Source organism: Pteropus medius, unplaced genomic scaffold (genome assembly GCF_902729225.1).
Source record: "Pteropus medius unplaced genomic scaffold, Ma_sr-lr_union100, whole genome shotgun sequence".
Lineage (NCBI taxonomy): Eukaryota > Metazoa > Chordata > Mammalia > Chiroptera > Pteropodidae > Pteropus > Pteropus medius.
In genome coordinates this window covers 10,266,560-10,284,260 of record NW_024354875.1, presented here as the reverse complement: position 1 = coordinate 10,284,260, position 17,701 = coordinate 10,266,560, and the positions used below count along the sequence as shown (strand labels likewise).

At 33.9% G+C, this 17,701-nt stretch overlaps 1 protein-coding gene across 1 annotated transcript in view; it reads right to left on the bottom strand.

The window, feature by feature from the left end:
* ARHGAP15 (Rho GTPase activating protein 15) overlaps positions 1-17,701 on the bottom strand; it is a 588,346-nt gene that overhangs the window by 511,751 nt on the left and 58,894 nt on the right. The window contains exon 3 of the mRNA XM_039855498.1: positions 5,115-5,183. Coding sequence (XP_039711432.1) covers positions 5,115-5,183 — 69 coding nt within the window. The remainder of the gene's footprint in view (positions 1-5,114; positions 5,184-17,701) is intronic.

The window sequence follows — 17,701 nt, the reverse complement described above, 5'->3', positions numbered from 1 at the left end:
GTTGGACATAAATAATCTCAAAAATCCATATTATAAAAATAATGAATGATAATATCAACTTAAATAATTTTATTATTTTCTAAAGTATTTTCATGTCTATTACTTCATATATAGTAGCTCATACTGGTATATGCTACCAAAGGAAACTACTGCAAAAACATATGGATGACCCTGGAAGTAACACCGAGGCATGAGGGAAAGAAGGAGGGTTGCAGAGACAGAAAATAGAACATGCCAGATTTGTGAAAAAAAATATATGAGTCTAAGTAAAATATATATATAAGGTTAGATTAGTCAGATGTAAAGTAAATGTTGTAGGAATAATTCAAGTTTTGGTGTAAATGGTAATGGATAGTTAAAAATTAATCAGAATTTGCTGTTTGGGAGAACTGGTGGTTATTTTGGCATTGCTCATTATAATGGAATAATGCATACATAAGAGCTGTGGGAAAAGATAAGCATTTCTGCTTTTAAAATCACGTTAAATAAGCAATGTAATGCGAGTACAAATTGATGGATAAAAATGGAAGATAACCTGTGTTCACAAGACAAAGTGAGATAAACAAGTACTCAGAGAGAGGAGCCCAGGAAACTCAAGTCAAGAATAGGAAGTAACTTGGTTTGTAGTTCCAAAAGTTTCTAGAGCTGTGTGTGTGTGTGTGTGTGTGTGTGTGTATGTGTGTGTGTGTCTGTGTGTATGTGTGACAGAGAGAGAGACAAAGAACGATAGAGATAGAGAATGAGATTTAGAGAGATTACAAACTAAAGAGTTTACAAATTATTGTTTTTCCTTCCATTTAACAGTGTCAATGCCACCTTTCGGACCTAGAATAGAGCATTGAGAACATAGATGTATTATCTAGTAATATGCTATTCATAATTTAGAATATTCAAAATGAATTTTGTTTGTTAAGAATTGAGGCTGCAAAGTCAAGACAGCCAACCAGGCCAGTTAAACAACAAATAACCTTAATGTTAGAAAAGCAAATTAAGAAAAACATTTCTAAATATTCTATTATTTCTTTAACATTAGTCTATTTTTGATATATAAGTATAGCGCAAAAACAGCATTGGTTATTGATTAAATTTTACTAATAGCCATAATTTGAATTTTGAAAATTTATAATTAATGCATGTATTATGCAAAATGTTTGAGATATCTTAAGGCGTTGTCCAAATATAATTGCATATAATTGCATATATATTTATACATATATAATTATATATAATTGCACATGTATATTTATATTACATATACACAGTCACATAGCTCCATTTTCAGTCTGTTTGCCATGTTTCATCGAATACTTCAGACCAGCATCTACATTTGCTATATTTAAAATAAATAACTTTTATAATGATTTATATGCGCTTTATTTGTTCTATAATCCAAATTTGTGGAAAAGAAACACAATTACTTTTCTATTTACTGGACGACTATACTGTGCCAGACCTTATATAAAGTCCAAATAGTAAACCAGTGAATGAGGCATAGCCTTCTCCTCAAATAGCATAACAGTTCAGTAAGAGATAGAAAAGGAAACAGGCAATTTTAGTGTGATTAAAGATAGAGGCAATTTAGAGATAAAGCAAAACCAAGCAGCTATAGGGAGGCAGAATAAAGAAGGGTTGCCTAAGTCAAATTTGAGAACTCAGAAATACTTCCCAGAGGAAATGTTCTCTAAGTTGTGACCCGAGTAATTATTTTGAAAACAAGATATTGTTACATCGAATTAAATTGAAAGTTTGGCTTTCACTATGGAGAGCAGGCATATATTATTTAATATCTGCAACCAACAATATTATTTTAATATACCTTTAATATCTTATTATTAAATCAATTGACAAACATGGCCTTTCTGAACAAACACTAGCGCCAAAAGCAATGGAAGGGCACGTATGATATAATAAAGAAAATACAAGTCATGACCCCTAACTTCAACACATTAACAGTCTAGCCATGGAACAAGTCTATTACCCATGAAATAAGAGTGAACAACACAAAAGAGTGGTGGGATAAAGGAACTATAATTGTTACAGAAAATCCAAGCTCCTTCAGTGTGAGCCATACCTTAATCATGTTACTATTGCTGGCTTGAGGGTATGTATTTGGGAGTAGGTGATAAATAAGGTAAATCAAGTACCATGAGAGAGGTCTATAGACTTGATGCTATAGAGAATAGGAAGCTGCTGGAGGTTTTGACAAGGAGAATGAAAGAGTGAAGGTGCTGTTTAAAGAAGGTTGGTGTGGAATTGCTGCATAGGATCAGTGGAAAAGGGGTTGATTCTGTGAAGCACTGAGTACAGGGTAGGAGATATCAAAAGTATTTCAAAGCCTGGGCAAGAGTATGCGTGTACATGTGGAGAAAAACATGGGGACCACATCCATTGTGGACAAACTGCTTCAGAAACTGGTGACTTATATGAAGGGTCATACAGAAAATAAAGGATCCAAATAAAATGTATTCTAAGCCCAGATGAATGTTCGCTACTGCAGTGGAAAGGGGAATCAGTATGGGAAGAAAGCGATGATGGATTTGGTTTGGGAGATTTCACTTTTGAAATGACATTGAGACATACTAGAACAAATGACTGATTAGCACTTGAAGATATAGGGTGAGTGAATAAAGAGAATGTATATAAGTATAGATCTGTGTATCATAAACTGGGAAGTAAAATCCAGAGCCACCACCTGTTTCATTTGTGCACTCGTTCGATATGTATTTACTAAGTTCTTACCATGTTCTAGCAATCATTACAATCATGGGAATGGAGTTATGAACATAGGAAACAGTACCTCTCCTCTCATAGAACATTCTAATGAGATGACTGACAAAAATACATTTTATAGTGTGCTATATGGAGATAAATTCTATGGATAAAATTAATTTAGTGTAAAAAAAAAGAGTGTGGATGGAAATGGTGGGGGTTTAGTTTGTTTATTTTTAAGGGAGATTAGGAAAGACCTATCTTAAAGGGTGATATATCTGAACAGAGATACAAATCAAATGACGGAATGAGCCTTACAAATTTCTGGGCACCAAATAAATTATTTTGTACTAGGCAGAGAGGAAAACAGGTTCAGTGGTCCTGTGGGAAAAGTAAAGTGGTCAGCTTGGCTGGAGCAAAATAAGCCAGAAGGAAAAAGGAAACAATGAGGCCAGAGAGGTATCTGGGAGCAGTAAGATCTTATGAACCACTGGAGCTTTTACCCTGGGAGAGATAGAAAGCCAGAGAGCAATTTGATCTAAGGAGTAACATAATCTAATTTATAGTTTAACAAGTTCACTTTGTTTGTTGTGTTGAAAATAAAAAGTAGAGAGCAAGGGTAAAAATGGGCACATCAGTTAGGAGATATTAAAATAAATCATGCAAGTGATGATAGCATAAATGTGATGAGAAGTGAACTGATTCTGGGCATATTTTAAAGATAGAGCTAAGAGGTTTCCTTGAAGTTTAAGTTTTACCTTATGAGAGAAACAAAGAATTCAAAGTAAAGTTAAAAGTTAAAAGTTTTGACTGAAGCACCTGGAAAAATAGAGTTAGCATCTTGTGAAACAGAGAAGACTGAGTTTGGGAGAAAATTAGAATCAATTTGGGATACGTTAAATTTGAGATGTATGTTAGATGTATATAATTGAAAACACCACAATATACAGTGCTGGAGTTTAGGGCAGTTTTCCATCCTAGAGAATTGGTTAGTTAACATGGTGTATAAGGCCATAACACTGAATGAGATGCTCTAGAGAATATATATGGAGGAACAAAGTTAAGAACTGAGCTACAAGATGAAGAAGAACCAGCAAAGGAGACAGAAAATGGGTGGCCATTTAATTGATTGGAGATCCATGAGAAAGTGGTTTATCGGTAGCCAGATTAGGGGGAAAAATATGTATGTTATCAACTGGGTTAATTCTCAGATAGGTCTAGAAACATGAAAGCAATTGATGACCTTAAAAGGAGGTGGTTGGGATAAAATCCTAAATGAAGTCGGTTTAAGAAATAAAGGGCAGACAGAACTTAACAACAGTAAAGGTAGACAATTCTTGTAAAGAATTTATATTCTAAAGCAGAAAGAAGTAATGGAGCATTAGCTGGAGTGAAGATGAGGGATTTAGAACATGGAAAGCAAAGGAAAATAAGAGAACTGAACCTAGAAAAGAAGTATTTTTGATATTGAGAATGAAAGCCCAAAGATAATAGAAAAGGAACAGTAGGAAATAGATAGGAATAAAGTCATCGCTGTACAGTAACCTGTGAGCCGATGGACTGGAAGAATGTCAACCGATGTGAAATATAGCAGGAAGAATGAGCATGCAGAAAAAAGGCATTATATTTATCAAAAAGGTGGTCATTAACCAAAAAAAAGCATTAAAATATATTAGAAAGTTTGGGCTTATGTGTCTTTAAGATATCTTTAATATTCCATTTATTCATGTTATTGACAATGTTTCAGGCATTCTTCTAGTCATTAGGATATGACAAGAAACAAAAGTGAAAAAAAAAATCCCCACTCCCATGGATTTAGGATCTAATACTAAGGTATTAATTTTTCTTAAAAAAAACTGTCAAAATTTGCAGTAGCCTCTCCTCTGCCCCAAATCTCTGTTTCCTGCTATTCACAACCTTGTGTACCTCCTTCTCCTTGAGTGTAGACTGGATTTAATGACTTGCTTCTGACCAATAGAATGTGCCAAAGTTGATGGGCTATCACTTTCGTGATTAGGTTACAAGAGATTTCAACTTCCATCTTGTTAGCAGACTGCTTGCCTGCTCCATTTGCATAGTCTGAGGAAGCAAGCTGCCATGCTGGAGAAGCCCAGGTGGCAGGTAACTGAGAGCGGCCTATGGAGGAACTGATACTGGCAACAAGCATGTACATGAGCTTGAAAGCAGATCCTTCCCCTGTCAAGCCTTCAGATGTGACCTCAGTTCTGGCTCAAACTTTGATTACAACCTTTTCAGAGACTGCGCTAAGAGATTCCACTAAGCTGTGCCCGATTCCTGACCCACAAAAACATGAGATAATGTGTGCTTAAGTTGCTGAGTTTTAGGGTAATTCATTTTATAGCAGTAGGTAGATAATACAACATTGGAGTGGAAGAATTACTTACCAATTGTTCCAATGGAGGAATGACATCTTTCAAGACATGTTGTGAATGATTTCTTCTGTGTCGGGATATCTGTAAAAATATTGACATTTGATACAATTATATTATCTTTCTTTTAAAAAAAGTTATAAATGACTTAAAAGAACATAATTTAGTAAGAGTGCACATGAAAATAACCATATTCAGATATATTCAAGAAGGTAAATAATGCAGATATAAAATGGGAAATAAATGTTGTAGACATTGACTAATTTGAATAAAGTATATACTCAAAGATGGCTGGCTGCAACAATATCTCATATTCTGCTCTTCCTACCATGTAAACTTGACACCCCTCCTACAAGTGGTGGAGTCTGTGGTCTTCATTTTGAACCTGGGCAGACCTTTATGCCTGCTTCAGCCAAAAGATATAGCAGAAGTGAAACTATATGACTTCAAATATGATAGCATAAAAATGTTATGTTCTCTTGGCACCCTCACATTTGGAACCTAGTCACCATGTTCTGAGAAAGCCCAAATCATCCCACACAGTAAGACCACAGGGAGTGGCCCCTAGGTTTTCTGGCTGACAGACTAACTAAGGTTCCAGAAGATGGACAATGTCAATCACCAACCATGTAAATATAAAGATCTCTCGATGATTCCTTTTCCTAGGCATTGAATCAGCCTGAGGCCTCATGTCTTCCCAGCAGAGACCTCAAACACTGTGTAGTAGTGACAAGCTGTTCCTGCTGTGCCTTATCTGAATTTTTTAACCAGATTCTATAAGCATCAAAAAATCATTGTTTTATACCTCTATATTTCAGGGGTAATGACAACTGGAACAACATACTTAATATTAAAACACTTTGTCTTTATGATATAATGTGAGGTCAGCTTTTTCAGTCAATTTTCTATTAATTTTCATGTCTTCCACTATTATCCAGATGCACTTAAATACATAGTAGTCACACGATTAAGTGCTTTAGAAACAATTTTTTAAATGCCTTATTGTCTTTTCTCCTAAAGAAGCATCATAAACAGATTCTATAATAAAATACAGAGAAAGAGAAGGAATTTTTAACAATACTGTACTGTTTAATAACTGAAACAGAAGCTCTCATTAGTAGTACTACTTCACCTAACAGGAATTATACAGTTTTTTTGCAAGGAGAGATTGGAGTGGAGAGGCACAGGCTGGTGATAGAGAGAGAGAGAGAGAGAGATAATTTATTTATTAAAACAAACAAACAAACAAAAACAACGATAATACAAAAACCAGAGGATAAAGTCTAGAAAAGAACTTCAAATGTCTTTGGCTCTGGTTGTTGGCACACATAACTGACTAAAGGGATTAGATCAATGTCTGCTAATATTTTGAGTGAGTTGTGTTACCAAAGAAACAAGAAGCCTGGCAAAAAAAAAAAAAGTAATAATAATAATAAAATAAAAAAATAAAAATATGTGACTCTATAAAACCCTTGAATTCCCTATTCACTCCACAACAAAACTAGATTATGAGGCAGTACAACCTTCAAGGAGGCCATCCTCCTCAATTCCTACTTCAGAGGTGGCCCATGGAGGACAATAGACAAGAAAGAGCCCCTGGAAAACAGAGCCAGAAATGCTGGAGAACAATAGACATAAAATTCTCTGAGAAAGGACAGCCAGGAAAACCAGGTACTGTCTTTACTGCCAGGGCAGGGGTGTCTCAGGGCCTGCCCAGGAGGATTCAATCATCTTTTGGTCCAGTGACTGTTGCCATCTACCATTCTTTCCTTTACAAATGAAGGGGTTTTGTTAGTTTCCAGTTACCAAATTTTTGCTCCACCATTGTCTATTGGATGTGATGAAAAAATCAGGACAGAGAGCTTATTTTTCAAGTTCTTTAACCTCCTGGAGAGAAATCGGGTGCGATGGAAAAAGCTCTTTATCACCAGAGATTCTGGAATTGGAGTTTTATTCAGTAACTGGTTGGGAATTTTGGTTGTCTCTGTTGAAGAGGCAGATGGATGTATTTCTAAGCATTGGAAGATAGATGCAAATTGATATATGAGAGGAAAGACTGGCAGTTCCTAATGGTCCCTCACTAAATTCTGTCCTCTCTTTCCTAGGCACACATCTAGACTGTATTTCTCAGCTTGCCTTGCAGTTATGAGTGTCCATGTGACTAGTTCAGATCAATGGAAAGTTATTCACCAGCAAGTGCTTCCCCAAAAGATCTCTCTTTCCTCGTATACTGGCTAGGAGAAAACATTAAAAGAGGCCCTTTTGGAAGATGAAGATGCAAAATGGAAGAATTTGGGGCCCTGAAAAAAGCCAAACACAGGCCAAGAAGACTCACTTTGTTTTATTTAGCAAACTTTTTATTTTGGAATAATTTTATATTTACTTAGAGAAAAGCTGCAGAGAGTACAAAGGATCCCTATAGAAAACTTCCTTTTAACTGTTATATAGTAAGAAATAAATTTCTATTTCTTGGAATCCGCATGTATGTTAGGGAATTTTATAGCTGCTAGTATTATCCTAAATAAAATAATTATAGCTGATGCTCAAATAATGTTGAAATGAAAGGTCTTTTGTATAAGGAACATGAGAGCAGAATAGTAAATGAGAGTGCTCTTATAAACCAAAACTTCACACCTGTTATTCATTGATATTTTATCTTCTCGGAGAGCAAATATAAATATATTTGTTTGGTATTTAATTCTCTTAAGGATCTAAGAATTATTTCATATTGCCATACATTTAGAACTTACTATTCTTAACCACTACTCATTATAATAAAATTTAAAATCTCCAGTGAAATTTTAATATATATGTCTTATATTCAACTTACAAGGGTGGAAGAATTCTGGGTTAGGGGGAGTCTTCCTGTTCCATTTTCTTGAAACCTAGCTGGTTTTCTAGTCTTAGGGTAAAAGTCATTCTCCTGGCATGTAAAGTACCTCAAGCTTCAAATGTTACAGAAAGTAGTAGCAAGAAAATGTATCCACAATATTGATGAATGGGCACCTGGACGTTCACCTGTGTCAGTCTTACCATTCTTTTATGGCCATGTCTATGCCATCTTTTGTCCTAATGCTACTAAATTTTGATGGATCTAGTGGCCCATCATCCTCTAAATATTTCCTTCCAGTCACCTATAGAAAGCTTTCCTATAAGGTGCTATTGTAGAATGCGCTGTGTAGATATTGCTAGAGGCACAAGAGATGACTTTAGCTGACAAATGTTTTAATTTTAATTATCATTTACATACTTTTAAGGCAGTAGAAAAAAATGATCACATCAGAGCCATTTATTAATGATAAGAATACATTTTCCATTAACATAGTTATTTAAGTCCATGAACTATGGAAAAACCCCACAAACATTATAACTGAATAAAGTTTGAGAAAAATTTTAATAAGAAATTGGAACAAATATGACTAGTTACTGAACACATACATTTCACCCTTGAAGGAATTTATTAATTCCATGGTATAAACAAGAATTCAAATTGAGAAATAATGCAACAATGATATTCTCTGCTAACATTTATTGGGTGCTTATTATTTGACAAGCACCATTATGAGTTTTGTATATTTTAATATATTTAATTCTCACCCAAACCTTAAGAGATCAGTTATAATATAAGAGATTGCATTACCCCTTTTTAATAAATGTTAGAAACATGACAGATCATTTCAGTAACTGAAAATCCACAGCTAGTGAAAGACACAAACAATATTTTAACCCATATCTTAGCCCTCAACTATTACACTTTATTATTGCTCCAGCAGTATAAAAGTATAAGTATGAAAATAGGAATTGAATTCAGCTTGAGGAACTACAAAGTTGAAATCCCCTGTGTGCATAAGTAGATATTTCTAAGATAAAAATTGAAAGAGAGTCAAACTTATGAATTTGTACATATTTACACAGGAAGCTAGAATCAGTTTTCTAATCAGTTATAAATCACCTTAATATTCCTTTAGGAAAAATAATATTGCTGATCATTCCTAAATCAATAAGCTAGCCAATCTATCATGTCCAACCAAGTTATGAAGATGTGGGAGGAAAAAAAAAGCTTTCATTACCTGTCTTTTGCTTTACTGTTCTCCTCAGTTAAGCATTAAATGCAGAAATATGTTATCATCCCAAATCAGATTATGCTGACTAAAACTTATGATTTAGAAAATTCTGGATCCAAAATTGATCTGTTGTCTTGCATGAATATCAGGAAAATTAGGATATTTCAAGAGAGCTGCCTTAATGTGATATACTTAATTGAAATAATAATTATAAAGAAAACTTGAAGTCAATCATAATCTCATGAAGTAAATTTGAAGGGAAAAAAGCCTCTCCTAAACTACAGTATAAATACCAAAAAAACTTATAGTATTTATGTAATGATTTATCAATAACTTATTACCATTATCTGATAATTTTGCAAATCATTATGGGATACCCTCTTGAGAAACAGTCCCACATAAGACATTAGATGTCCTTCTGAACTATTAATTTTAGCCAGTAATCATTTCATGTTTAGTACACTCATATGATAGTAATTTCTAATAGCCAATGCTCAAAATTTACTTTTTAAATTGGTATTATAAAATATCTCTAGTACCAGTATTACAAAGTACTTCATTTTGTATAGTCCTAGTTTTTTCTCCAAAATTCTGTGACTTTTAAATGTATCTGATATCAGAAACTACATTTTGTCTGTAAATTGCTTCTGAATGTAGGCAGCAGTGGGCTCCATTGTTTGATCTTAGGTCCCTTTCACTATTGCAGGAATAGTGAATTAACCATTCAATTTGGAAAACTTGAATAGCAATAATTATATTAGCAGTAGCTTGATATAACTTTCTTTTACTCCATTATTTTGTCTATGAATTAGAGAAGCATTTCCTCTGAGGAAGTCTGAAAATATAGTTTTTATGTATGTCTGTTTTCTTTTTTGTTTCCAAATGTTCTCAAATAGTATATAGATACTCCCCGTAAACATAAGTAGACATGTATGTATATCTACCACTTATTTAAGTGTTTATAGCCTGTTTTTTTGCTAATTCTTATACTCTTAAATTATGAAATGTTGGTTTCAATATCATTTTACAGTTACCATTTGAGAATTTTATGAATTGCTACTTCTCACTTTACTTCCAGTAATTTTAGCAAAAAGGGGCTGTAATAATTCCAAGTTTCTCTTCTTTTGAGGTGACATGGTGTCTTAGCCTTTTTTTTTTTTATCACAGTATTCTGTATCTTAAGTAGCTGAGCTTTCATGATAAATACTCATGATGATGGCAAGCCTTCCTTGGAGGAGAAAAAAAAAAGTCAGACCTCATCTTTTTTTCAATGATGCCATACATTTATTATGTCCAGTAAATTTGTAGTGATCATTTGATTTGTAGTGATCATTGATTTGTAGTGATCATTGAAAAGAAAATTGAAACACAAATGTCTTCTGACTTGGATTTTTTGAGCCCAATATCAGATTAATATATCACCGCAACATTTTCATATCAAACCTATCAGTTTTTCCTTCTTTATTACCACCCACCACTGTCCTCGCTTCCAGTCCTTCTCTGCCCCCTCCCAGGTACTTTAGCTTTCCAATGATACAGGCAAAGTGGAACAATGGGGTAAGAAGGGTGTGCAATGCATATTTTCCTTTAAATTCTTTTTTGTTTTTATTAGAATATGTTTCATAATTAAGTTTTTCCGATATCCTTTCTTCCCAAAAAAGGAATTAGAAAGTAACTTTTTCAAAGTGTCTTTATGTTTTCTTTATTCTTTTTTTTTTTCAGTTTTATCTATTTAAAGAATATGAAACTGATGGGTAGAACTAGTACTTGATATATTACAAACTATAAAAATAACAGAATTTGGGCACATTATTTTCCTTGTGTAGGAGGGTCTACTAGCAAAGTTATACATAAACATGAAACATTCCACATAGCTCTGATTTTAAATAGATTACCATTTTTGATGAAAGTTTATATCTTGTGGCTTAGAATTGAAATAAAATCACTTGAATAAAAGCATTAGTTTGTTCCAACATTTTCACAGATGTACATTTTCTGAGGCGTACCTCCCATTAGCAAACTCCCTGGATACTTGAAAAAAAAAAAATACCAGAAATAACTCTGTAGTTAAGTTTAGTTTTTATCTTCACAGTGTCTCAAAAGTTTTTTGTTTGTTTGTTTGTTTTCTGGTGTATCCCAATTCTTATGTTCAGATCTTTATTTGTTTTGCCAAATTCTTTCTCTTAAAGCTATTACAATCAGAAATGAAGAAAAGTAAGTGAAGCTTTTTTTGGTGGTGGGGGGAATGTGGAGACGTGGCCAATATTTTTATACTCACAAAAATTTAGTTTAGAAATATAAATGTCAACCTAAGTATTGGCAATATTTTTAAAATTATGTGTATGTGGTAGGTAACTTTTTGAGAAAAAATAAACAAACAAAAAACCAAGAAAGTTAAGATGTGAGGAATTTACCTTATCATGCCTTTAATCTCTGATTTTATTTGTGGACACATGTAAAATTCACCCATCTCATAATTATTCTACCACTAATGAAACATATCTTCCATAGTCCTAATGGGGATTATGACATAAATCATAGAAAAAAACAAATTCTTTTGTTTTGATCCTTATTAATGCACCGCAAGTATATTCTTTAACATTTGTGTTTTCCTCTTTCTTCTGCTCACAATTTGATTCAATTACCATAGTGGACATCCATAAGCAATTGTCCCTCTTTTCTATTTTTGGCTTTTCCATAAACCTCTTTTGGTTGTATATTGTCAGTCAGAAAACTGACACTCTCTTATCTCTTTCACCACCTGCAGAAAATGAAAGGGGAAGATTCAAAAAACTTCTGTAGGACATATTAAAGTTTATCGGCATTTTTTTTTTTCAATTTGTTGAATATTCCTAGGTCAGCATCTAGATCACCTGCGGTGCTCATCGGCCTTTCAATCGTGGGGTAAGTCTGGTTGAGTTAAATTCAGCTTTAACCACATTTTCTGATCTCCCAGATAGCTAAAGGAAATCATTTGCTGGAATGATTTTAACTCCTTAATACTTTTCCCTTGATTTATTTTGTCCCAAGTACATGTGTTCTTCTAAGAAGAAAATCAAACTGCCTTATACCATCCTGTTTAAAGAAAACTTAATTATGTACAGTGCACATATCCTTGTTTATTTCTAACTACTATTTCTTTTAGTTCTTTCATTTTTTTTGCGTGCTTTCAGTAGAATGTTTCTCTCCAAGTGTTTTCTCAGACTGAGAGGTGTCATTCACATAGAACTTGGCGACACCACAATTTTAGCCTTCAAACAGGCTCTTAGGGATGGGTAAAAAAGATGAAGGAGAATAAAAGGTACAAACTTCCAGTTATAAAATAAATAAGACACAGGGGTATAATGTACATCACAGGGGATGTGGTCAATAGTATCATAATAACTTTGTATGTTGACAGGTGGTTACTAGACTTATTGTGGTGATAGCATTGTAAGTTATATAAATGTAGAATCATTATATTATACATCTGAAATGAATATGTCAATTATACTTTAATAAAAATAAACAAACAAATGAAAAACCATGCTCTTAAGATGAAGACTGCCAGAACCAAGAAACATAGAGATACCAGGGTAATACAATTTTCTACATTTTTTTTCCTATGGAAAGTGCCTTTATATATTGTTTTAATTTTTGGTTTACTGTCTCTTTTTCTCTGGATGTTCATCTATATTTAGCTATGTATTTATAAATAGATATAATGAAACTAAGGACCAAAAAAGACATATAACATTTTATTTTATAATGTTATTAATGGTATTAGAATTAAAGCATTATATAATTTGTAACTCTAGTAGCTAGAGTTACTAAAATTAGTTGTTAAAATAGCCTATTCATCTCTTTTTATTTACTCTGTTGATGTAAACAAAAGGAAACAGTTTAGAGAATTGATTAAGAAAATATAGACGGGTATTTAGAACACTTAGGCCAAACTAACATTTCCTCCACAACTGCAAGTTATACACTAGCTTTGAAATGAAAAGATTCAAGACAACAGAAAATGATACCAAAAAAACTATCTCACAAACACTTCAAAACAAAGCAAAATAGAAAACAAATAATTATTGAGGGTCTAAATCATTAAAATGGTCTACCTATTTTTAGTCAAATGAAACAAATCATTGTCAAATCACCATTTGGCGAGATTTGACAGAAACAATCTGTATTTAATTTCATGATGTTTAACTGTCTGGAAATCCTCAACAAATTAGAATTAGGCTTTATTTTTAGTCTCAGATATAAAGTCTCTTTTATTGCCCAGAAGGCTTACGTTGAAAAACCAATTTTACTTTTTTTCTTTTTCATATGTAGGTTTAATCACTAAAGAAGAAATTCTCTTCTTTGGAAAGCTGTAATCAATGATACATTAAGTTTGATTTATGATATGTAATGTGTGACAAAGATATTTACCTACAGTCAAATTTCTATGGTCTTTTGACACCTTTCCCCATACATTACTATTTCTTAATGCAGAAGTAGAAATATGCTACCTAATTCACTGAACATGCTCAGCCCACGTGAAAAGTTCACTTCTAAAATCACCATGGGAGGCAACGCTATTAATAACTATGACATTCTTTAAGAATTAACAGACTTTTGGTCAAATATTTAATATACACACGTAAAGGTCCTCATTATCTTTAGTGAATATCTAATAATTATATCTTTTCAGCTTCCTTTCTTCAGTTATTCTGTCTGGTTTTTATAGACCCCAAACTCACCTTCTGCTGCTGAAAAAGCAGATTTAGTTCTGAAGGTTAATCCAACTCAGCAGGATTGAAGGATGGCACTTTTCCTTGGTCGTAAGTATGTTGGCTCAGGCCAGACAGCTGTTAGGACATTCTCCTCTGGGAATCGTGCCCTCAACACCCACCGTTGATGCACATACATGGTCTACTGGCTGCCGACTTCCATGCCCATCTGCTCAAATGGCACAGCGCCCACTCACAAGTTGGCTGGATCCTTGCCCTTAGTGTGTAGGTGCCAGGCAATGATGGGTTCAGATGGGCGGCCTGCATAATACTACAAGTGACAATTTTTTTTCTTCCTCTCTCTATAATATCTGTCCTCTGTGCCTTCTCTGAAAGAGAGAGTTGTGTTTCTCCACCTTTGATTATACCTGTGGACACAGGTGGCCTTGTCCATGTAGGTGTACAGATGTACTCAACCTGCTACTAAGAGTGAGATGAAAGAGAAGAATCCACAAAGCTCCAGATGACAAGTTCTAACACTCAAATGGGCTGGATTGTGAAAATCCCGACCACCTGGAGTCTGTCAGAAGAAATTTAGCATGGATGTAAGTACAGCAGACCTCTTACAGATAGCAATGGCACCAGAAAGCAGCTTAAGTTACAGCACTTTTTGTCTGTTGCAGTTCCAGCGCAAATCACTTGCCTTGCATTGAAAAGGCACATGCAACAGCAATCGAAATAAATCAGGCAAAAAGAACAAGCTTAATGGGAACACAATTTGTATGCTCAATAGGGGCAAGGGTGCAAGCTATGATATTCAGACCTCAGAAATAACCCCAAATGTAGTTAAGAAAGAAAAAGAAACAGAAATAGCATCTCTTGTTCTAATCTACAGCAAACCCATAGAGAGGAATAGATTGGCATAGGAGGTTGTGACTTTAATGATCCAAAGCATATGAATGCTTGTTAGCAGACAGCAGACAGACATAAGTAAGAACAACAGTAATGGCTGCATCTGCAGCCTGGCCTTTGGCACTCAAACCAATCAGGCAGCGTTGGAGAGCAGTGCCGGAAGATATGTTAAAGCCATGCTTTCTTTGTGTGTTTATTTAAGGGTGATTGAATTTAGGGTGTTGTCAGTCTGCCTTGGAGAATGGTTTTCCAATGTGTAGGCATGATCTTTCTCCCTGAATATGCTCTGTTGAGTCAGTTAGTTATGTGTGACTACTTGCTCTGTCCTAGTCTTTATGTAGTGCCAAAATCCTGCAGTCCAAGTTCCAAAGGAACAGGGCCTAAAAACTTTTGGCTCCAGAATCAAATTAGGCTTCTCTGCTTCCCTAGCCAGAAATGCATAAATACCCAATGGCCAAAACCAAAGAATTTGACATTGTGGAATGAATAGAGCTGTCATATACCACTAAAGTGTGGAAATCTCTACTGTTTGAAGTTAGGACTAGTTCAACATCTTCAGTAATCAGAACAGACTTCTTTGGACACCTTTATGGGTTAGTCTGGCTTTTGATTGGAAATGTTTCTGGCAAGCTACTCATTCCAGATATCAGAAATGCAAGAACATACGGTTTATAAGGAAAGATCTGCCATTTTTTTCTTGTCAAAAAAAAAAAACAAAAAAAACTCAAAGGCAGCACATTTTCATAAAAGACAGATCCTTCATCCTGTTTTCCTTATTGACCTTCACGTTAGCACCAATTGCTTAGGTGTATACTTAAAAGAGAACTAGTCAAAGAAGAGGTAATGATATAGTTTGAAAAAATATTTATGTGAAACTAAATTTGGAATTATCTGGAGAGGTTATGGTTAATATAGACAAAGAATGGGTATAATCACCCAAAACTTCTCCATCTGATTACTATGCTATAACTCTCAAAGTTCCTAGAGAAAATTATTTTCCTCACATCTTGAAGTTATAACTGTAAGAATCATATATAACTAACTTATGGAAAATAAAGAAAGGCAGACACCCTGTCCAGAATGTCTTGAGGGTAAAGGCCATGTTTTACTCATCTTAAAATCCACAGAACTTAGCATATGTATAGAACACATATTATGAGATTGGCCATTTCAAACTTTGTATTACCTCTCTCTATACATGTGACCTATTATTTCATTGAATTCACCAAGACTTTCAATAACCTATAACGTCTTACTCTAAGATATCTTGTTATAAACACATTCATCATTCTTTTCAAAATATCAACTGAGTCAGTAGTCTTTTCCAGATGAACTTCCATGATATCTCATGGGATATTTGTCATCTATCCTTACCAAAATAGGTTAAATTTTCAAAATGATCCCCCTCACTTTTATCTACAATTGAAATAACTGATACTAACTAAATAATAATTCCTTGATCTATTTAGTATATATGATGCTTGGGGCTTAGATTCCTCTTCTAGAGGGAAAAAAAAAGGAAAATACACAGATATAGACACAAATAGGTACAGATATGGATATAGGTACAGATTTATTTCTGATTTTAAATAGCATCACACGATTATGTGGATTGTTATTTTGAACAGTTCTATGTTCTATTATCACTCACCCTCTGGGCAAATTATTTAACTTCTTGGTGACTTTATGTCCTCAACTATAAAATGTGCAATAGTATAGTACTTAATCCTCATATGATTGTATTAAGAGTAAGGAAATTAATAAATACACAGCTTTAACCATATGATAAGTCCTCATTATTATAATCCCCCCATAACTACCTTTCATCAGTTCTTCTTGTAAATGGGTAAACATATTCTAGTAAAAGGGTAATTAACATTAAGCCTATGTATTTATATTCTTTCGTGCTTCTAAAAACTCCTTTAAAATTATTTCTTACTTTAAGAAGCTCAAACCATTTCCTTCTAGAATACTTTGAAACATTTTATTAGAAAAATCTTTTAACACTCAAAGAGATCGCATTATATTGGGCAGGCACACCAGGAAATGGGAATCCTGGAGTCATCTTAGAATTCTGCCATCACAATCCTACCTCTGACCCTCAGTGAATCATGTCTCTCCCACAAGCAAAAAGTCATCCCCTCCCATGATTTCAAAGAGTATCATCCTATTATAGCATCAATTCAAAGCAGAAAGTCTCATCATTTAAATCTAAATCCCATTATCTCAGCAGCTCAGAGACCAAATCTAGTCACCTAAATCCAATTTTGAAAGAAGTTGAGCTTGACTGAGATCAACTATTAAGTTGCAAAGGCAGAATTCAAACACAGGTAATTTGGTTCTATAGCCAGTTGTGTTTAACAAGTACTGTGCAATATTCATGCTGTGAAGTAACATGAATATTGTAAGTATGATGATTGCAGTCATTGCATAGATGATAAATCTAAGGCAAGTGGGAAAAAGTCGCAAAGTTAGTAAAGGTCAGAGGCTGTTGTTTTACCCAGATTCATCTAATTCAAAACCCTATGCATTCTGACAACAAGCTTTTAAATGTGAATTTACTGCTTCTCATAGAGGATATTCAACAAATGCTGTTGCCTGGCCATCATATAGTACAGTTTGCAGATCAAAATATGCAATAGTATTTATCACAATTCCACTAAATTATTTTAAACTACTAAAGTGCCTATTTTCTATTTTTATCACATCTCGGATAAGTATTCTTTATAACTATCTTGAACATCATCTAAGATGAAATAATGATAGCAACGTTTTGGACATCAGGAAGATGAATAGACTTAAAGTATGCATATTTTACTGCTATATTCACTTAAAAATAGTGCTACAGATTTTTAATTGGTGAATCTTAGAATTGGGAAATGATTATTTGTTCTGGATACCATATCAGCCAAGGTAAAGATGCCAGGGTGGA